General features: G+C 32.2%; 2 protein-coding genes across 3 annotated transcripts; both read right to left on the bottom strand.

Moving 5' to 3' along the window:
* Positions 1–58: 58 nt before the first annotated feature.
* LOC129876376 (F-box/LRR-repeat protein At5g63520-like) lies at positions 59–7110 on the bottom strand. 2 transcript variants are annotated; one of them, XM_055951796.1, is made up of 10 exons: positions 6770–7110; positions 6425–6532; positions 6162–6254; positions 5940–6071; positions 5616–5717; positions 5284–5317; positions 4941–5093; positions 2100–2281; positions 1093–1211; positions 59–653 (listed from the first exon to the last, which is right to left on the bottom strand). In XM_055951796.1, the coding sequence occupies exons 1-10, from the start codon at positions 6977–6979 to the stop codon at positions 212–214; spliced, it is 1575 nt and encodes a 524-aa protein (XP_055807771.1). In that variant the 5' UTR covers positions 6980–7110; the 3' UTR covers positions 59–211. The 2 variants fall into 2 exon arrangements, with proteins under 2 accessions (XP_055807771.1, XP_055807770.1); XM_055951795.1 differs by having other exon boundaries at positions 5284–5323; positions 6770–7108.
* Positions 7111–8680: 1570 nt separating this feature from the next.
* On the bottom strand, positions 8681–11644 carry LOC129877379 (xylan glycosyltransferase MUCI21-like). Its single transcript, XM_055952877.1, has 3 exons — positions 11124–11644; positions 10963–11040; positions 8681–10198 (listed from the first exon to the last, which is right to left on the bottom strand). The coding sequence occupies exons 1-3, from the start codon at positions 11338–11340 to the stop codon at positions 8901–8903; spliced, it is 1593 nt and encodes a 530-aa protein (XP_055808852.1). The 5' UTR covers positions 11341–11644; the 3' UTR covers positions 8681–8900.
* Between the last annotated feature and the right edge of the window lie 8319 nt (positions 11645–19963).

The raw sequence follows: 19963 nt of genomic DNA, 5'->3' as shown, positions 1-19963 counted from the left end.
AAAAACTCAATTTTTTAAGTTTCAACTTCATAGTTTATGGCCAAACGGGAGCTATTGATGAAAACAAAAGGATTTCACTAAATAAAAGGCCAATTTGGCAGTAGAACAGGCTCCAATGGCTTTGTTGAAGTAAACCATAGTGCTATCATATCATACCAATGGCAACATGATCTGTAGCAACTACAGATGTAAATAATAATACTGCCAGCACCTATAATGTCGATGGCGATGCAGGGGTGTATGACATAACCAGGTAGACAGTGCTATACACGTGCGAACAGCAGCGTAGAGAGCTGTTTTCTTCAGACACCGGACCATACAAGCTTAAATCTCCACGTGCAATCTCTGCAGCAGAAAAAGTTCCAGAAAAAGTAATCCCAGGGAAGTTCTCCATGAAAGGTGAGCAATCAACGTCAGGTTGAACAAAATACTCGCCACGACCACAGCAAGAGAACATAATACAACCAAAAACTGACTTCTTCTTACTATTTACATTGTCACTAGTAGTATGACCATCTCGCTTCAAACATCTTAAGTTGTTGGATGCATTGTTGCAAGAATCACGTGCTACATTAGCATTCGCAAGGTAGAATTGGAAGGAGTCTCCACTTCTGATTCCACCACCATGAACATACAGATACTCCTCATCCCCTCTGCAAAATTTTATGTTGAATTACAGAACAAAAGGGAAAGACAAAGCATAAACAAGTCTTCGACAATATTTGGTTTAAACCGAGTGTCAACAAGCTTATCCATGGGTATAAAGAAGTAAACCGAAGAACAGGATGGATCTCTGCTTCTATTCACGACCATCATCCTTTTCACATAATCCATCTCCCAAACAAATCAGGTGATGAAACTTAAGAATGGAACTAAACACAAGGCTGAGACGAGATAATATTACAATTTACTTAATAAAACAAAAATTAAACTTTCCAGTAAAACCACAAGAAGTGTGTTTGAATGTCCAAGAACCATATGCAGTAGCATTAAAAAAGTTAAGACTACCTTCTTCGTTAACGCAATCTAGAAGAGTCCATTATCATCAGTTGCACATCTAAAGAAGGATCAAGCCTGAGCACAATAAATTACCTTAAAACCTCATGGAACTCCCGCAAATATATCCAACTTCCTTTTTCCATCCCAATAGAGCACTTTCTTCGTTTAGAAACTCCAACATAGAGAGCAGAACAATAAAGATCACCTCCAAACTGGTGGAAGCGAAATCAGAAAGAAAAGTGAGAATTATGTCCATTGCTTCGATATGAACTGAATTGAAGCTATTTAACTAAACAGTTTGGAAAAAAAAAGGTATGTCGCATCAATTCGACAACTTTGAAGTTCTAAATATGCATCAATTCAACTTCAACTTCAAATACTCTTTTTTTCAAACATCAACCAAATCATGTTTAAGTAAACAAGACAACTATCTCCAACTAGGTAGTACCTTCACCAACAGATCAGGCGTCATAGTTCATCGAGAATAATTTTCTAAACCATTTAGGAATGTCCTACCAGATCAGAAAAATAATTAGATTATCATTGCTTCACTTTGAATATACCTTTCCTTTTCCATGCGACCAAGAGTCAAAAAATATTGCCATCTTCGATTTGTACCAACTGGCACAGTGGAATGCTCTGGGATTTTGCGGGTGGTACTTGAGGGTGGGAAGAGGATAACGCTTTTTCCGGAGGGATATGAATTTGACACGTGGAAAATTTTGGTGCTACTCTGTCTAATTAGAGACTAACTAATCTTTAATCTTTTTCTGTTAGTCGCATCTTGCTAAACCCACCAGCCATCTTTTCTCGTGCTCTTTCGCCTAACGCCAGTGCCTCTACGTGTGTGGGGAGGTCAAACAGAGAGATGGAGTTCAAAGATTCAGTAGACTTAGCTAGTCAGTTGTGATGGAAGTATCAAGGGGAAATGAAAGACAACAAATTACTATGAGGCGGTGTTCAAATACACTACTCTTCCTCTCCTCTTTTTTTCATTTTGGACAAACCAACTGTGAATTACTTCCTTCTATAACTAGCTACTTAAATAGTTGGAACTAAATGACTTGCTACAATCTACATTACAAGTTGTTCTATCTTACCTCATCATAGATCTGGTCTAACATAGTCAGACCATCAAGATTTTCAAATTGTTCCTCTCTTTTCGCCGTGAGCCAAGTAGAATAGTCTCTAGGTCTCTCCTTGACCGCAACAGCCTTGTAAGTAGGCCCAATTTGGGAAATGCCAGGTGATAGCACTACATGAAATTGAGTTTCCCCTACATCTGCTTACAAGTCCCAAGAAATGGCAGTAATAATAAACATCCCAGAAATTTGATAAGTAATCAGAAAGCAAGACAATGATGAATAGGAAAAAGGTCTACAGACTTTCAATTACAGCATTACCTTTTCCAATATGGACAATTTCAAAAAAAAAAAAACTAAGGATGTTTATCCAACTGATCAATGAAGCTAAAAACTGAAGAGAGGACAGGATACCATTTGAGAAAACACATTGAGTAGCGTATACCAAAAATTTCTAGACATTTGCCATAAACGCACAACACGTTGCTCAAGCTGTAACAAGATCATATTATTTAAAAAAGCTCACTCAACAACTTGGGTGAGTTAAACGTGGACACTATTCATTTGATGACTAAATAGTACCAATAAACACAGCAAAGAAATCCTCTTCTATTAGTTTTTTCATAGCAATGGTGTTTGGTCTCCATATCTGAAGCTCATTGAGAAGCAAAAGTTGACTGCATCATTCTTGAAATAGTTCATGGCACAGGGAGGAACAATGTCACAAGAAATTCGAATACTTTGCAGTAAAAGGAGTACGACGAACTTTGCCATCTGAAGCCATGCTCAAGTGGTGAAGATGATGTCAAGGTCGCAAGAAGAGCGAGAAGACAGGATCAGTAAGGAATATCAAAACAACTTGATTGAGTACGTAGTAGAGAGTATAACCTTCTTGAAGTTGAATCGGTACAAAGTTGGCTCATCCAGAGATCTAACCTCCGAAGTTCCGAGTAGAAGGGAGAGGTGGGCATACATAAAGGTTCAGGACTGTAAAAAATGGAATGTATTTTCCTCTTCAGATCATACATAAAAGTATTGAGAATGGACCTTTTGTTTGCTTGGGGTTACTGCTGCACTGAACGTCACTAGTTTCCTGGTGCAAATCATGAAAAATCTCGAGGCGCAGGCTATAGGGATTAGAATCATTAGACTGGTTAGACTACGAGTCTACATCCAAACAAAGAATCCATTTAAGAATGCCGGGAAAGCTTGTGGCGGTTCTATACAGATAGTTGCTGGTGACTTTCCTTAGCCATTCATTGTGTCTTGAGCTAGATGAAGATAGAAATGAGAATGAAGCAGCACCATCTCCAAGAGGTGGTGAATGGCTAAAGAAGAATCACTTCAGCCAAGCAGATCACGATATATAAGGTAGCTAATTTACAAATATCAGGATCAAACTTGTGTTTGGCTCACCGAAAAATTAAGGGACCCAAAGACTGGCAAAAGGCCTATATTTCTAAAGGCGAGAAGAAATTAAAAGAAATCAAGGAATGCCCCAACAATTAGTGGACAAGGTAAACAGAAATCAGAGCAGCTGCCTATCAGTAGAACCATCTTACCAGATTGGCAGGAATATAATAGCTTTGAGCAATTATTGATGGAAATATAGAGGAAACAGGGATTGGTAAACACGGGTCGGTATCAAGGACAATTTTTTTCTGCAGCATCAAAGAAAATTTTGTCAACCTACCCAGAGTACAAATTGGTCAATAATGAACCTGCGGTCCACTCTTTTCCACTTAAATCCCAAACTTAGTTCAACTGCCAGAATTCAAACTTGTGAATTGCATTTGCCACACATCCCACAATATTCTTCTCCCTTTGCTGTTTGCTGACACCCTGCGAAACATGAAATCTATACTAACAGCCACTAAGTTGTCAAACAGATCCGACTTCCTTCTTGTCTTTTCAACTCTGACTATCTGTATACATCCAGGGAAGACTTCTTTGACAAGACATGAAGTTTCTAAGATATTAAAAGATCCCTAACCCTAATTTCCTCTCCTTCCCCTCTTTCTTTCCCTTAATTTCTTGCTCGTTTTCTTTCTCCTCACTGTTTCTGCAATTACTCACATTCCGTCAAGCACCTAAAGTAGCAGTAGGATACTACTATTTCCCTGGAACTTCAGCCTTATCTAGTCCATTCAACCCTCTCTCAATGTGCTGTAATTCCATCCCTAGATAATTTCTCAAAGTATAGTTGTCTCCTTTCCAGCTCTCCTTGTAACTATCTCACTGGTCATACCCATTGAGTGTAGCTGGGAAATTGTATACTTATTAGCACACCATATTTCTAGGCACATGTACAAGGATAAGTGAGATGTTGTCTTCTATTCTTATGTTTTAGTTAAGGAATTGAACTGATTTGAAACGTTGAGTCAAATTTATCGCTTTCTTTGGAATTCAATGAGTAATTTGATGTTTTATCACAACAAAAAATTCAATGTAATTGGTACTTCATAGATGCTAGCAACAAGACAAGTTTGATGTCAAGTCCTTCAAAGTTTTCACTTTTCAGAAGCGAACATTTGGACAATTTCCCAACTCAATGGATATTCCAGGTCTGGTCAACAAACAAACTTTGCCAGCATCACAACCCAACAGCCCACAACAGCATTAGTCAACTTTCTCTTCCACCTGAAGCCTACTCATGTCTTTTTGTAGTATTGTCTACTTTTGTATATTCCTTGTACACGGGGTTTTCTCATCACTTCAATAAACTATTAACTTCATAAAAAAATTCATTGATAAGGTAAAATTATAATCATTAATTAAAGAAACTAATCTCTTTGGAAACAAAAGCAGTTCACAATTTAAAGCTCAATTGCAAAGTTTCAGCTGAGAAGCAATGAATACCAGGAGGATTGCCACTATCCCTGAGAAAGGAAAGAGCAACAGCAGCGGAGCTGTATTCTTCTTCATTAAAATGGTTTGATGCGGTTTCCCCTTGGTATAAGAACTGTGAACCTCCTTCACCCACAATGACAGTCTCCGGGCAAAAAGCATAATCTACAAGAAGTAAAGAATGCACGGAAATATAACTTGAGTTTTTGTAATGTTTCTCACAAAATCGAGTAGACAACACTGCCTCCTATTTGTGTCAGAACATTGGTGATTTATGATACCAGTAAATATAAGAAAATAAAGGTTATCATGAAATGAAAGCAAGAAGCTTGTTGATTAGAAAGTAAAAACTCACCCAACTTTTGAAGAACAGGTTTCATGTCAGTTTCCTGATCCTACCACCAACATGTAAATGACTTTTATGAGATTTAAAATGAACCTAAAAAATCAACTCAATTACAAATACAGAGCAGAAAGCTGTGTATTCCAAAAACTTTTCCAACTTTTTAAAGCAATCCAGTGTAAACTGATTAGCATGCGTGTAGGGCGCCTCCTGATTCCATTGGCATTAGCATTTATCGCTATATCCACAATGTCATTAGGTGTCATCACTATGACGTGTAAAGATATAAGCTTCTTTCTATCAGGTGGAAAGAAAAAATAAAGACATTGAGACAATCGACTTACAGAAAATAACAGAATAGCCACCGGTGATGCAAAACCAGAAACAGAGGATGAACATTCCCTGATATTTAGCACAAGTTCATCAATCATGAGTGCTTGAGTTCCCTGACATTTGTGCTCACCAAATTAATTTAACCCATTATAAATCAAGTTAGCACAATTTCCATTTAGATCGAAACTAGTAGTTTGTTTCATATCCCAAGTATAACATATATAAAACTAATTCAATAATTTGAAATCAACTTCCACAGTAAAATTTCAGCATCCTCTCAACATCACAGACTTATTTCTAAAATATGTCAGGGCAATATTAGAGTAAAATGTTACCTGAGTTTTCGATAACAATGGGATCAAACTGACTTTCAATCCTGGCAAGAAACCAACTGTTAATAGAACTCCCCAGTTCTCATTCCCATGATTAAGTCGTGCCTCGTCATTCTCAATAAATTCCCATTGAACCTGGAGAATATTTACTTCAGTTCTCATAAACAAAAGCATACAAATTTGACCCAAAAACTTATTATTTTTAGTCTTAGCCTCTAAACTGACCTCTTCAAATTCATCACTAACAGCATTGCGACCGAAAATTCCTTGAGATACCAGAGTAACTGTTGGAATTCTGGACCCTAATTTTCCAGTTATCTGCAAAATAAGAACATTCATCATACATACAACTGTATATAGAGCTTATTTCTAATGTAATCAAGAAAAAAACTTTTGGAAAAGACACTAGACATATAAAGAGAAACTATAATTTTGCTAAAAGAAAAATATGATCTTTAATCAATCAAAACGATAAGACGAGCACATACCAGCTGGTGAGCTTGCTGCAAACTAAAAGAAGGACCAATGGAAGCACTGACGAACTGAGGTCGAATAGGTCTCGATAAAACCTTGTCAAAAGCCTCATTTACAGCATCCTACATCAGAAATGAATTTATAAGTCAATTCATTCTGGAGAAATTCAAGCAAAAGAACCATTCTTCGTAAGCATAGGCGGATTCAGGATCTTTAGCATTGAACCTATTATTATATTTTTAAAGTTATGAATTTAGACCTAATTGTTGCAATCTTAAGTGAACGTTTATACATAAATTTATACTCCGCATTGAAAGTACTGAATTCAGATGAACTCGATTATAAGTTCAGACGAGAACCTGGAGAGAAGGATTGAGAGAGAGAGCAGACGAGAGGTTAGGGGAAGAGAGTAGGGTAGTGATAATGAGGTTCCATGAGCGGCTAACACAAGCGGCGTTTGCACAGGCTAAGGCTGGAAGACGAGAGAGGATGTTGTGGAGAAGGTCGTCGCCGATTAAATCAATCGTTGTTTCCATATCCGCCGCCGCTCTCCGCCTCAGTTCCGCCATTTCAAGGTGGTCGGGAATTGAATTTCGAACTCCGCCGTCACGTCTTTGAGCCGGTAATCAGCGGGAAAGCCCCCAAGTGATGGTAAAAAGTACTAAAAGGTCGTAAAAAGAAATGTCTTAAATCATTTTGTAAAAATTAATGGTAAAAAAAATACATTTTACGAGTATCATATTTTAACGTATTTTATATCTCAATTATCACTATAATGTATTAAATACATATCGATATTGAGTTGACCAGCACGTTATTAATTGAGAATAAATATTTAACTAACTCAACATCAAAATGTGTTCTAATACAAAGGTATTAATAGTTTAGATAGGTAAAGAAAATAATAACATCATAAAGGAATCAAACTTTTTTCATATCCAAACCTCGAATTCGAAACCATCCCACCACAACCCGTCGGTCATTCTCTTACTGACTTGTAAATGTTTGGCAGAATCTTCTACAAAATAAGCTAGGCCCTTTTGGGGGAACCATATTCTGTTCTGTGAAATTGTTTACACATCCATTTTCAGTACAGCAAGACTTTGCCCATACTTTAGAGACAATTCTTAAAAAACTGCATGGTGCAGTGGGATGAGGTTGGCAAAGTAGAAAGAAAAGATATAAACAAATAAAGTTTGTCAAAAAGGAAATAAAAATAATTCACCGATCAACAGCCTGCTGAAGTGCAGATACACTGGTGGATTTTTTATCTAAATATTCATGATTAAATAAAGGAGTGTTTCCCCTTTTAATGAGGCGGCACGGATCTTGATAATATTAAGGTAACCAAGAATCAAGCATATAAGGGTTCATCTGTCAGGACGGATATATGTTTGACAGTTTCTCCATTCTATATACAAGTACCAATAGATATCAAAAAGGACTGTTTAGTGCACTAAGCTCCTACGGAATAAATATCAAAAAGGACAGTCTAGTGCACTAAGCTCCTACGGTTAATCTGGCTCACATCGTCAACTTCACCCTAGCATGCTTCCATCAGCGCTGAAAAGACAACATTGAACGGAAGAGAAGTAACACAAGACTGGAGATGTGCCATTGTAAGAAGGGCTCAGAGAGAGTAGAAGCACTTTCCTTCACGCTGAGTGTGAACTTCCGATTTCAAGGTGATCAAGGGCGCACTAAGCTCCTACGGTTAATCTGGCTCACATCGTCAACTTCACCCTAGCATGCTTCCATCAGCGCTGATTTTGTCCATTTCTTCTGCCTCTGTTGATGATGCTGAAGCGGATTTAACTTCTCACATCGTCAACTTCACCCTAGCATGCTTCCATCAGCGCTGAAAAGACAACATTGAACGGAAGAGAAGACAAGACTGGAGATGTGCCATTGTAAGAAGGGCTCAGAGAGAGTAGAAGCACTTTCCTTCACGCTCAGTGTGAACTTCCGATTTCAAGGTGATCAAGGGCCGGACTACAAAGGGTCTATTGATGCAGTCTTACCTTGCATTTCGGCAAGAGGCTATTTCCCTAGATCAAATTTGTGACCTTCTGATCACATGACAGCAACTTTAGCAGTTACGGTCAAAACTCCCCTTCAAGTACTAGTGGAAATCCAGAATAAGAAATGACAACCAGAGCTTCAACAAGCCACAAAACTTATATGCAAATCATGAACTATGGTAAGTAACTATCTGCATGACACAGGAAGTTAACATTGACCATATAAATTGCAGAAGAACCACAACTATATAAATCAGAAGCAAGAGATTATTATTTTCTTTGAAGTGAATGTAGTATATACCAAAGAGAGTATCTTTTTCCTACTTGATTTACAAACACAGTTGCAAGTGATCTTTACAAAAAAAGAAATTTACTTTTTTTTTCTTGTGAGTATTGATGTACAACTCTAATAACTATAACTACTGAGATTAATCCCGTAAACTCCAGTAACCACAAAGATGGAAAAGAACTACTGATTTTGATGATGAAGACGACTATTCTTCTTTGCCATAGAATAGTAATAGGCACGAAGCAATCTCTTATGGAACCTCCGAAGATTCAACCTCACATTTTGACGATCAAGGTAGATCTTTTTTGTGAACTCCCATCCTCTCATGTTCACACTGTCGGGGTCTGTAAGAACAGGATCACTTTTCTCATACTCATCATACAAAGAGCTTTCTTGTGGTAGGATTTTGTAGCCAATGTACCTGAGACCTAACTTCCTTGCTGGTTGTCCATAGTAAGTATCTGCTGCCCAATCTGTTCCTAGAGGAATGATTTGGATGAAAGCAGAATCGGGCCTCATGAAGAGGAAATGAGTCATAGCAGCACCGTGAACTCCAATCATAACATCACTGGAATTAAGAGCTCGATAGATCCTTGCAAGCTCAGTTGTTCGTTGAGGCCTTAAAATTTCCACTTGGAATCCAATATCTTTTGCAATTTTAACTAATGAATCTTCATTGAGTATAGCTCTTGAATCATTTCTAGCTATGATGACCACTTTAGGTTTCTTTGAATCCAGCTTTTCTTCACTCATCTCTATCTTTGTCTTAGCTGACGGTGACAAAGCAGATTTATTCATATCCAATTGTGTTTCATGTTCCTCTTCATGGATCAAACCTCTAATTCGAGGCAAATAAGCTCGGTCTAGCATGCCTCGGAAATCCCTAATGGTCTTGTTTCTTCCCATCAATGAAGCATCAATAGTTAGCTCATCGTGGATCTTTAAACCAACTACGGCTTTAGGGAAGCAATGAGTCCTGTTATCACCTCTAAAATCAATAATAGGATATTCCGTGAGGTGAGAAAGTATGTTCTCGTACTTTGAAATCCACCAATCATGATACTCAAGGATTACAAACACAACTTTCTTGTTGAAATGCTGAGAAGTGATGTAAAGAGGCAAAATCCCATCATTGAATTCGTGGTAAAGATTACCCGTGTAACCTCCAGTAGAGAAGAACACAGCAGGTACATCATGTTGAACATCACACTTCTGATGAATAGCAGAATTCTCTCCCTTTGTAACAAGGCCTAATTCATCAATTGTGTCCATTACACTTTTTTCCCATTTCCGGGTGTACGGCTTAATCTTTTCGTGTTGGAATATCTCATCATTTTCACCAGAGGATCCAAAAACTTGGCTGCCATAACCATTGTTTCTGTAGAGGGTAATTGTGGAGGAAGCAGAATCTGTTCTTACATTCCCTTTCATTACACAGATATCGGAACGAATGCTACTTCTATCACAGCAAATTGACCCTGCATTTTTATGGGGGAAAATCTCTCAACAATTGAATAAGAGAAGTTGGTAAAACAAAAAGGCAAGCATTAAGGTTGATATAGTGCTCTCACTGTTAGATTAACATCAAAAATCAAAAGGATTCAGTAGCAAAAGGAAACTGTTTTTTTTTTTTGCATTTCAAAACAAGATCAGATTACAACACACACACACAATAACAACATCAATAACTCCGCCTCAATCCCAAACAAGTTGGGGTCAGTCGTACAAATCCTCAGTTCTTCATATAAGCTCATTTTCTATAATCACCATACTAAATAATATTACTACTCACTCTGTTTCAATTTAATTGTGTTACTTTACTTCTTAGCCTGTTTCAAAAATAATGTTTTTTTTGTTTGAAACTCCTTAATACTAACCTTCTACTTGACGCGTATAGATTACAAAATTAAATGATGTTTGGTACATTCTACCTGTATCTTTCATATAAAACGACACGATTCAAAAGTTTATTTCCTTTCTTAAACTACGTGTCCAAACTGGACAAACAAATTACAAGAATTTGCTTTCTCTTCAAAAGCAATCAAAGGGCTAGAGCCTATAACCACCTATGGTGATATAAAAAAATTCCAAAAAATGGTTCATCAAAAAAAAAGGATCCTAGTATTTAAATATACTCATAAATAAAGAGTAATTGGTAATCTTGAGAAAAAACACCTTTTTTGCTGTAACAAATATACAGCAAAAAAAGAAAAAGATGAAGAGGAAGTAACTAAGTACTAACCATTAGATACAAAGGAACAAACAGAAGCATATACATCTGATGTAGAAACAACCCCTTCATCTTCAAAACCAAATGAATCTGCAAGACACAAAAATATATCAGTAAAAGAGAAACAAAATAGAAAAAGAGTTGAAAAAGAGAGAAAAAAAAAAGAAACTTACATAAAAGAGAAAGAGTAGGGTTAGATTTGAAGAAAAGAGGAGCTAAAATAAAGCTAAAAGAGATGAAAGACAGAAGAACAAGAAATAAAAGCTTGGGTCTTGCTACTCTTTTGCTGTTTTCACAAACAAAAGGGTGTGAGTGTGACTCCTCATCTAAGTAAACATCCCCTTTTTTCCATTGATTGTATCTCTGGTAATACACCATTTTCTTGAACATAAACAGCTTAAAAATATGAACTTTTTTTTGAATGAAACAGAGTAAAGGAAGAAACTTTTTGATGTATGTAATCTTTGAGATAAGAATAAATAACAAAAGGGTGTGTGAAGTTTGAGTTTGCTTGAGAAAAGGTTTTTCTGGGGTTCAAGGTTGCTGTGCTATTTGGAATCTTCAATGGGAGGGAGCTGCTGTCAATTAAAAGGAAGGAAGAAACTAAATATATTTTTGATTTTTGAGGGTCAAAGGCGTGTACAAGTGGTAAAGGAATTTTTGCTTGCTGGATTAGACTGGTTCTTTACATGTGTTACAACTTGGAAGGAAGGTGTGTTGTGTTATGTTATTCAAAGTAAATACTAAGGGGTCGTCAGCGGTGAAAGATAACAATAAATAGTTACGGAATTAAATTATAATATCATTTAATTTGTTGTTTGGAATAATTTATTTTATAATTAATAATTAAAATAGATAAAATGATAAAAATATTCTTTTAAGTCATTTTATACCTCACTTTTCACTTTTATGTGTATTCACATTATTTTTAATACCATATATAATAACATATACAATCTTCAGTACTCCTTATTTTTATATTAATTATATATTTTTTTTAATTAAAAATAGACTATACAAATATAAATTTTTTTTACTAATTTATTTGACTAATTCTTATATTTATTTATATTTTGATTTCTCTACAACTAAATTACATATTTTTAAATATATACTTTTTTAGTCACTTGAAAGCTTGTACTTTATATATCAACTAAAATAAAAACTTCAGTATTTTACAATTTAAGAGTGATATATGCTTAAATGAAATGATATAAATAATAAACTTTCTTTTACTTTAACAAATTTAAGATGAAAGTTCTATTTTTAAGCTAAATAAGAGGAAGATTTTATTTTTAAATACATATGGCACCATCATGGGAAAGCACACACAAAAATATTTAAGTTAAATATGATGAAAATTTTATTTTTCAAAATGAATAACTAAAGCTTGCAAAAAAAATATAAAAAACTAAATAAAGTGAAGGGTATTTTTGTAAACAAACAACTTGTTCTCAAAATTTATGCAATGAATATTATTTTGAATACAACAAACCAAACAATCAATAAGAAATAATTTAAGCATAACTTATCACATCATAACTAATTCCAACATAATTTATCCCATCATAACTAATCTCATCATAACTTGTATTCAAATCAAACGACCCCCCTAAGGGGTCGGTGTGAATAATAGTATTAAATCATTTTGAAATTAAGTTATAATGGCACTTAATTTATTGTTTGTAAGTAAGTTTAGGATAATTTATTCTGGGAGTAATAATTAATATTAGGATAAGTTATACCTCCTCTTGAGTGGTATTATAATTTCGGGATAAAATAGGTAAATGACAAAGATATCCCTTTAAATTTTTTTTATACCTCACTTTTTACATTTATTTATATTTATATTATTTTTAATATCATATATAACAACATTCACAATCTTCGCTCCATATTTTTATGATAATTCTTCATATTTTTTCTATTAAAAAGTTGCACTATATAATATAATTTTTATTTATAAATTTATTTGACTAATTCTTATATTTATTAATATTTTGATTTCTCATAAATCCTTTTTTTACTTTAACAAACTTAAAATGAAAATTTTATTTTTAAATTAAATAAGAAGATTTTTTTTAAAATACATACGGACATCATGAAAATGCACACATAAAAATATTTAAGCTAAAGAAGATGAAACTTTTATTTTAAGAATGAATATTGAATAACTAAAGCTTGCAAGGAAAATATAAAAAAAAAACTAAATAAAGTGAAGGGTATTTTTGTAAACAAACAACCTATTCTTAAAATTTATGCAATGCATATTATTTTGAATATAACAAACCAAACATTCAATAAGAAATAATCTCAGCACAATTAATCCATCATGACTAATTTCATCATAACTAATCTCATTATAACTTGTATTCAAACCAAACGACCCTTGATAATATTTAGTTGGGCGCAGACACGAAACTAGAATTTTACGGTGTTCGACGGATCCGCATGCAGGCTACTAGTTTCACCTCTACTCTACTAACATAGATTGTGGTGGAATGATTGAAGTTCTTTCATTATTAATTAGAGATTTTGGGTTTGAGTCATAGAAATGAAAAAAAGTTTGTTGGGAGTGTTGTCCCTAAAATGAACCCTACAACGTGCGATTCGAATTTAATTGGGCTCCAATACAGATACTAAACATCTGATGAAAAAACAAAATTATACTCATAATAATACTTGTTTTGCATAATTGATAGAATATTTATAATAATAGCAATAACATAGTGTAATCATCATACTATGGAGAGAATGGTGTGTATGTAGTCTTAGCATGTCCTTTGAAATTGAGATATTATTTTTAATAAACCCTCGATTCAAATAAAACATATTAAAATCTAGTATAAAAGAAAAAAATACAAACAGTAAATAGTCATGTTGAACTTGAATATAAAGAATAAGAAAAATAGCAGCCACAATACATAAAGTTAATGCAATATTTGATTGATTAATTTTTATATTTATTTTTATTTTTGACTCTTAGATTGATCAAATTCTTGATGGGAGTGTTTCCTCCTTTACTAAGTAATATATAGTCCGAATCTAAATTAATTGGGTCAATAATAGATATTGAATATTATGCCATAAAAAAGAATACCAGTATAAATTATATGTATGAGCTTAACAGGTTACATTTACATATTAGACTATTAGTTACTAGTGATTTTGCATGTCTTGTATTAGTATTAGAAGAATAGCTAATTAGGAGTTCAACTTGAACAATATTAGTTTAAACGTCTTTATGACAAAAATATTACCATGCAACATGGTTAATATATATGCTTTAAAAAGGTAACAAAGGCAGCAAATTGAAAGAGTAAATAAACTAACCTAATTCTCTTTGGTTTACTCTTTTTCTTGTTATATTTTTAACATCCCATGAAGTTGCATGTTTCGTGTATTATTTGTTGACACATTTTCCCCTCTCTAAAACCAGGTTTTATTATGTTAATCAAACCTAATAGTTATACCTAATTATTAATTTAACTTCAAAATAAAAAGAAGATTCCCAACGGTGATTGAATTGATATAGAAGGTGGTATTTTATAAGGGAAGCCACATATGAATTTCTTCAGCCTACGCCTTTTAAGTCGAGCTCATTAATCGAATTTGTCTAATGTGATTTGCATATATATTATGTGTAGTTAGAATAATAGCGAGTTTTACTTAATGCGCATTCGAAAAATAGCGATTATGAATTAATTTTGTGGGATTCAAAAAAAAGAGAAAAAGAATAAAATCACGAGTAAAGTTGACTTCTTCAAAAGTATAATGTGAAGAAAAAAAACAGAAAAAATAAGTGATCAATGACTTTGAAATAATTAGTTAGCCGATTATTATTGACTAATTATTAGTTTCATCCCATTTTTTTTTAATGTGGTGTTTGGAGAGTTTTTAAAACTATTTTTCAAACATAACTCCAAAACCAATCTTTTTTTTTTTTTTAAAAAAAAAGCAAACTTAAAAGCTTTATTTTTCATTTTTTTCGTTTATTATCAGAAAATAAAATGTGTGACGTTTATTATCAGACTCACAAACAACTTTCTATGGGTATGACTTTCCAATTTATTCGTCGATAATGGTGAATTTATTTAATAATTTGTAATTAAACAAATAAAATGATGAATACCTGACTAAAATATGCTTTTGACATTTTTATTCTCAGGTTTAGGTGTAATCATGTGCTTAAAAAAGATTTTGATACTTTAATGAATTAAAAAGAAGTTTTTAAAAATGAAATAAAAAATTCAAAATTCTTAAAATTGAAAAAGCCAAGGTTGGCGTCTTCTTGTACAGAACAATGCTAACCATTTTATGCGTGTAAATTACAACTTCCAACACAACTTAATTTGACTTTGTATTTTTTCAAAAAATTAAATTTATTTATTCCAATGTAACAACAAATACTCATTTGATCCTCTCGAAACTAAATTTCAATTTTAATCATTTAATAACCTATAAATTGAACCATTTACTTTTGATCCTTTGGTCGTGACTATTTACTAATTTACCCCTATGTTCTTATTTAGTTGTTAAATATTTCTAATTTGATTTTCCATTTTACTTGTCAATTTTGAAAAATCAAGAAAGAACAATTTAAAAAATATACTTTCTCTGTTCTCTTTTACTTGTCAAAATTTTTTTAATTCTTTATTTACTTATTATATTCTAAATTTATTGAGAGAATTAATATCTTTGATATCAAAATATTTTAGAATTTGAATTATGGCTTGAGTAATTAATAAGAATAAAATAATAAACTCAATATATCAATAATTAATTTTTTAATAAATGTATCAAATCAAAAAGTAATAAATAAAAGAGAACAGTGGAATATTTTATTGGATATCACGGGAATATAATTATAGTGACTCTCCTCCTAGACTTAAAATAACTATATTTAAACACTAGCCTAAAACTTTTGAGAAAGAAAAGCAAATACACTAGTGATTGGGACAGACAAAAGTGATGGGCTAAGCTAGCATGGTACTACTGCAGATTCCATATGGGGCACGTTACATTTTTGTGATCCGCTAATTTAAATTTACATCGTATAACATTTATTTAAAAATATTTTTATTTATTTAGAACTTGAATTCAAAATTTTTGATTAAGGAAGGATAGATCGTCACGTTGAACTGATAAGATATAAGCCAACGAGATTTTTCATTATCCTTGATTACTTCCTTTAAAAAATAATAGAAATTTTATCTAAAATTGTGAATTATTTTTTGATAATATTTGTAACAATGTACTGCTGTATTGTATTGTTTCTTTTACTAAAAAAAAAGGTCCAAATTTTACAACCCCCACCCCCACAAAAAAAAAAAAAAAAAAAAAAAATTGGCCATAATAATTAGTTATTTTTGCTCTCCTCAGCTAAAGTTAGTTTGGGTTTACAGCCTATCTATAATGTTTGTTTATTTATTTATTTATGTTAACCTAGGTACTAATATCTAAACAGCATCCTCTAGCTAGGCTAAAGTTTTGAATAATTGGGGTGTGTTTGATAGGGAGGTTTCTAATTTTGTTACGTTTGATTAATGAAAATATTTTGAAATATAGTTTTTTTTAAAGGAAAAATGAATTTCTTAAAAATCAAAAGAATGATATTCGTAATAAGAGTAGAAAATAATAAATCTTAAAATATTATACTTTCATTATATTATCTAAATTTTAGAATATAATATTTTCTGCCTAGCGATTACTAAAAATGAAAGAATTTGAAGTTGGAATAAAGAGAAACAAAATGGTCGAAATAGGAAACCAAAAGTACTACTCTCTCTTTCTATTACGTTTTGCTTTCGACAATTAAATTGACTAATTTTTATAATTAAATTAAAATAAAATAATTGAATAATTTAAAATGAAAACTTATATATTTAAATACTGTACAAAAGTACCACAAGTTATATTTTTTCATATTAATATAACAAAAAAAAAAATTATATAATTTAATTCTTAAAAAGTAAAATATGAAAAAATATTTTGTAACGGAAATAATATAAGACTAACATTGTAGAATATTGAGAAAAAAGACATCCTGAAATGTCGCCGGAAACAGGCAATTTTGATAGAATTAAGATTACCCATGGATTACGGCTTTAATTAGTATCAGATTATATGCTTAAGATTAAAATTATTAACCTTTTTTTCCAACATTTTCAACGACAAATCTTTTTTGGAGGGCACGGTTTGTCACTTTGGTTAAAACTTATTTATATTTTAACATTCAATCATATTAATTAAAACAAATTAAAAGGAGTCATAAAAGGTCATAAGAGAAAAGGAAAAGAGAAAACAGAAAAAGAAAGAGAAAGAGAGAGGGGTTAGTAATTGCATAATTAAATCTACTTTTTGTTGTTGGTCAATTTGTTATGTATTTTTACTTTAAAATACACTTTAATCAAGTTAATAAAGTACTAGGATGGATGATTTTGTGACCAAATAAGAGTTGCGGACTTGCTAGAGAGAGTGATAAGTATTGTTTTTTTATTATTATTAATTTTGGGATTGAGCTCTGTTGAATATGAAATTAATTTAGTAAATTAGGAATATTTTACTTTCAAATATAATTTTTTTAATGCAGATTTAGATTTAATCGAAATTCATTATATTTACTAAATATTGAACTTAATAAAATCGAAAAAATAAATAAAGTTTAGGTTAGCTTACCTCTATTAGATAAAAAGTTCGGCGCAAATCGCAATCTAAGACCAAAGTTTGACAATTGGATTAAATTTTGTCTTAGCCTTGAAGAAGTTTAATCCTATTGGACTAAAGTTTGACTTTTAAAATGTTTTCTATTTCTATTACATTATATCTCTTTTTTTTTTATAAATTACAAAAATTACATTATATCTTTATTTATTTTAAATTACAAAAATTTCTTAAATTTAGGAGAATTTGGATAAATTTTAAAACGCCTCAATACATTATGTCTCGATTTCGGATACATTCCTCAACGTCCCGATACATTATGTTTTGCATCTGAATATATCACTCAACGTCCCGATATATCAAATAAAGTGATGTATTTAATCGATACATTGCGTAAAATGATACTGTTGAACTATAACACTCAAGGTTTGATAGTGACGAATGCATAGATAGTCGATTTTGGGATCGTTCAGAAGTCATGCTTAATTTAATTTATTTTATTTTACCTCCTTTTCACTAGTGATATCTTCTTCGTGTAGTTTAATTTAATTTCTTTCATTTTACTCATGGTACCTTATTATATGAGTAACTCATCCAATATTTTGAAGTGCGGAGGAGGAAATATCATATTTTTTCCTGATGTTTGCCAAAATTAAATACATATTAAATACTTCCTTTCTACCAATTTACGCTGTACCTTTCGGATTTTAAAATTGAACTAAATCATTTTTTGATCGTATTTTTTTTCTATATCTTTTAAATATCTTGAATTATCAATTGGTATGATTTGTAGTACTGTGTTCACACATATTTCAAATATATAAACTTTTGTTTCAAAAAACTTAAAGATTGCATTTCCGAATTCAAAGTCAAAATTAAATTGTTTAACTTTCGAAATTCGAATAATGCCACATAAATTGAAGCGGAATCAGTAAGAATTTCTGAATAAAGCACGTGGTAATGAGGAAGGGTTTTTTGGGGCTAATTGTATTGGAAAGTTATAGGGAAAAATTACTTAATTGAGTGTTTTTTAAAAATTAATTACTGATTTTAGCGATATTTTTTATTTATTATAATTTATAGCAATACATAGCAATATTATGATAAATATACATTTGTATTAAAAGTGAATTATGCATATAATATAAATGTATTATAAGTGTTTTAAAATATATATTATGTTTGTGTAGTAATAAACTGACATAATGTATTATAAGTTTATTAAAGTATGTGAAAAATGTATTATCCATCTATAAAACTTGTATTATATATGTTTTATAAATAGTTCTCTGCAATATGTATTAAAACTGTATTATAAATGTAGTATAAGTGTTCAATGATTTTTTTTTTATTGCTATAGATGGTATCCGGTGATTGAGTTGATTTTATTTTGGGTATTTCATGTGGTTATCAATGGTGGAACCTGGATAGCTCTAGCGCTAAAGAAGACGGGACGAGGATGGTGATGTGGCTGTGAGTATGAATCTGCGATGTAAGAGTTACGTGGTCATAACGATCTATGGTTGAGAAACTGCACAATGTATCTATGCATATGCTCTCTGTTTTATTATTTTTTTTTGCCTATTTCTGTTTTCTCTATGTTTCTATTTGTGTTAACCATCGATTCCCTTAGTAGTGCTTCTTAATCTATTAGTTCATTATGCTTTGGAGTTTGAATTCGAACAACCCTTGAAGAAAAAGATAAAATACGCTGTCTTGAATGCTTTTGATATAAAGCACTTAAAAATAACATTGGTTTACTGCAGATGGAGGTATGCTAAACTTCTTAATAATTGACTACTGTGAAGCAGTGGCGGACCCAGAAATTTTATGAAGGGGGTTCAAAAAAAATTAAACACGCTAATCAAAAAAAATGTGCTTATTCGAATTCGAACTCGCGAGCTGAGACAAGCTAAAGCGAAATATTGAACCCCATTTGCCACTGAACTAGTCCTTTGGCTTATGCTCAGGGGGTTCAATGTTAAATATATACACATAAATTAAAAAATTTATTTTATATATACGGTATAATTTTTTAACGAAGGGGGTTTGGATGAACCCCCTCAACATGCCTTGGGTCCGCCCCTGCTATGAAGTTAGACAAAGCTTCTTAATCTGTATAATGCAAAAACTCTCTTAGTTCTTTTTGCTTTTATGTTGAAAATTTAACTTTCCTATAAATTAAAGTAACAATCTGAGGTTATTATAAATACATGTAATTGCTCTCTGCATTGCTATTTGGATATATGTCTTCCAACTTAGAATGACTATTGAGTATATAAAGATAACATTTTAAGCCCTGCAACAACGAAGACAATTTGTCACATAATTGCAATATGGCTAATACATA

The sequence above is a fragment of the Solanum dulcamara genome, chromosome 12 (assembly GCF_947179165.1).
Source record: "Solanum dulcamara chromosome 12, daSolDulc1.2, whole genome shotgun sequence".
Classification (NCBI taxonomy): domain Eukaryota; kingdom Viridiplantae; phylum Streptophyta; class Magnoliopsida; order Solanales; family Solanaceae; genus Solanum; species Solanum dulcamara.
Note: the sequence above shows the minus strand (reverse complement) of the source record. Positions and strands in the feature narration are given on the sequence as shown.

Bases quoted from the DNA above. Each gene is read 5' to 3' on its own strand.
- LOC129876376 (XM_055951795.1), bottom strand. From the start codon at position 6,979: ATGGCGGAACTGAGGCGGAGAGCGGCGGCGGATATGGAAACAACGATT. The intron at 5,324-5,615 runs GTAAGTCGATTG...TGTTGGTGGTAG, and splicing joins TGGCTATTCTGTTATTTTCT to GATCAGGAAACTGACATGAA. The intron at 1,212-2,099 runs GTAAGATAGAAC...CGCTTCCACCAG, and splicing joins TAGACCAGATCTATGATGAG to TTTGGAGGTGATCTTTATTG.
- LOC129877379 (XM_055952877.1), bottom strand. From the start codon at position 11,340: ATGTTCAAGAAAATGGTGTATTACCAGAGATACAATCAATGGAAAAAA. The intron at 11,041-11,123 runs GTAAGTTTCTTT...TGTGTCTTGCAG, and splicing joins CCCTACTCTTTCTCTTTTAT to ATTCATTTGGTTTTGAAGAT. The intron at 10,199-10,962 runs GTTAGTACTTAG...ATAAAAATGCAG, and splicing joins TTGTTCCTTTGTATCTAATG to GGTCAATTTGCTGTGATAGA.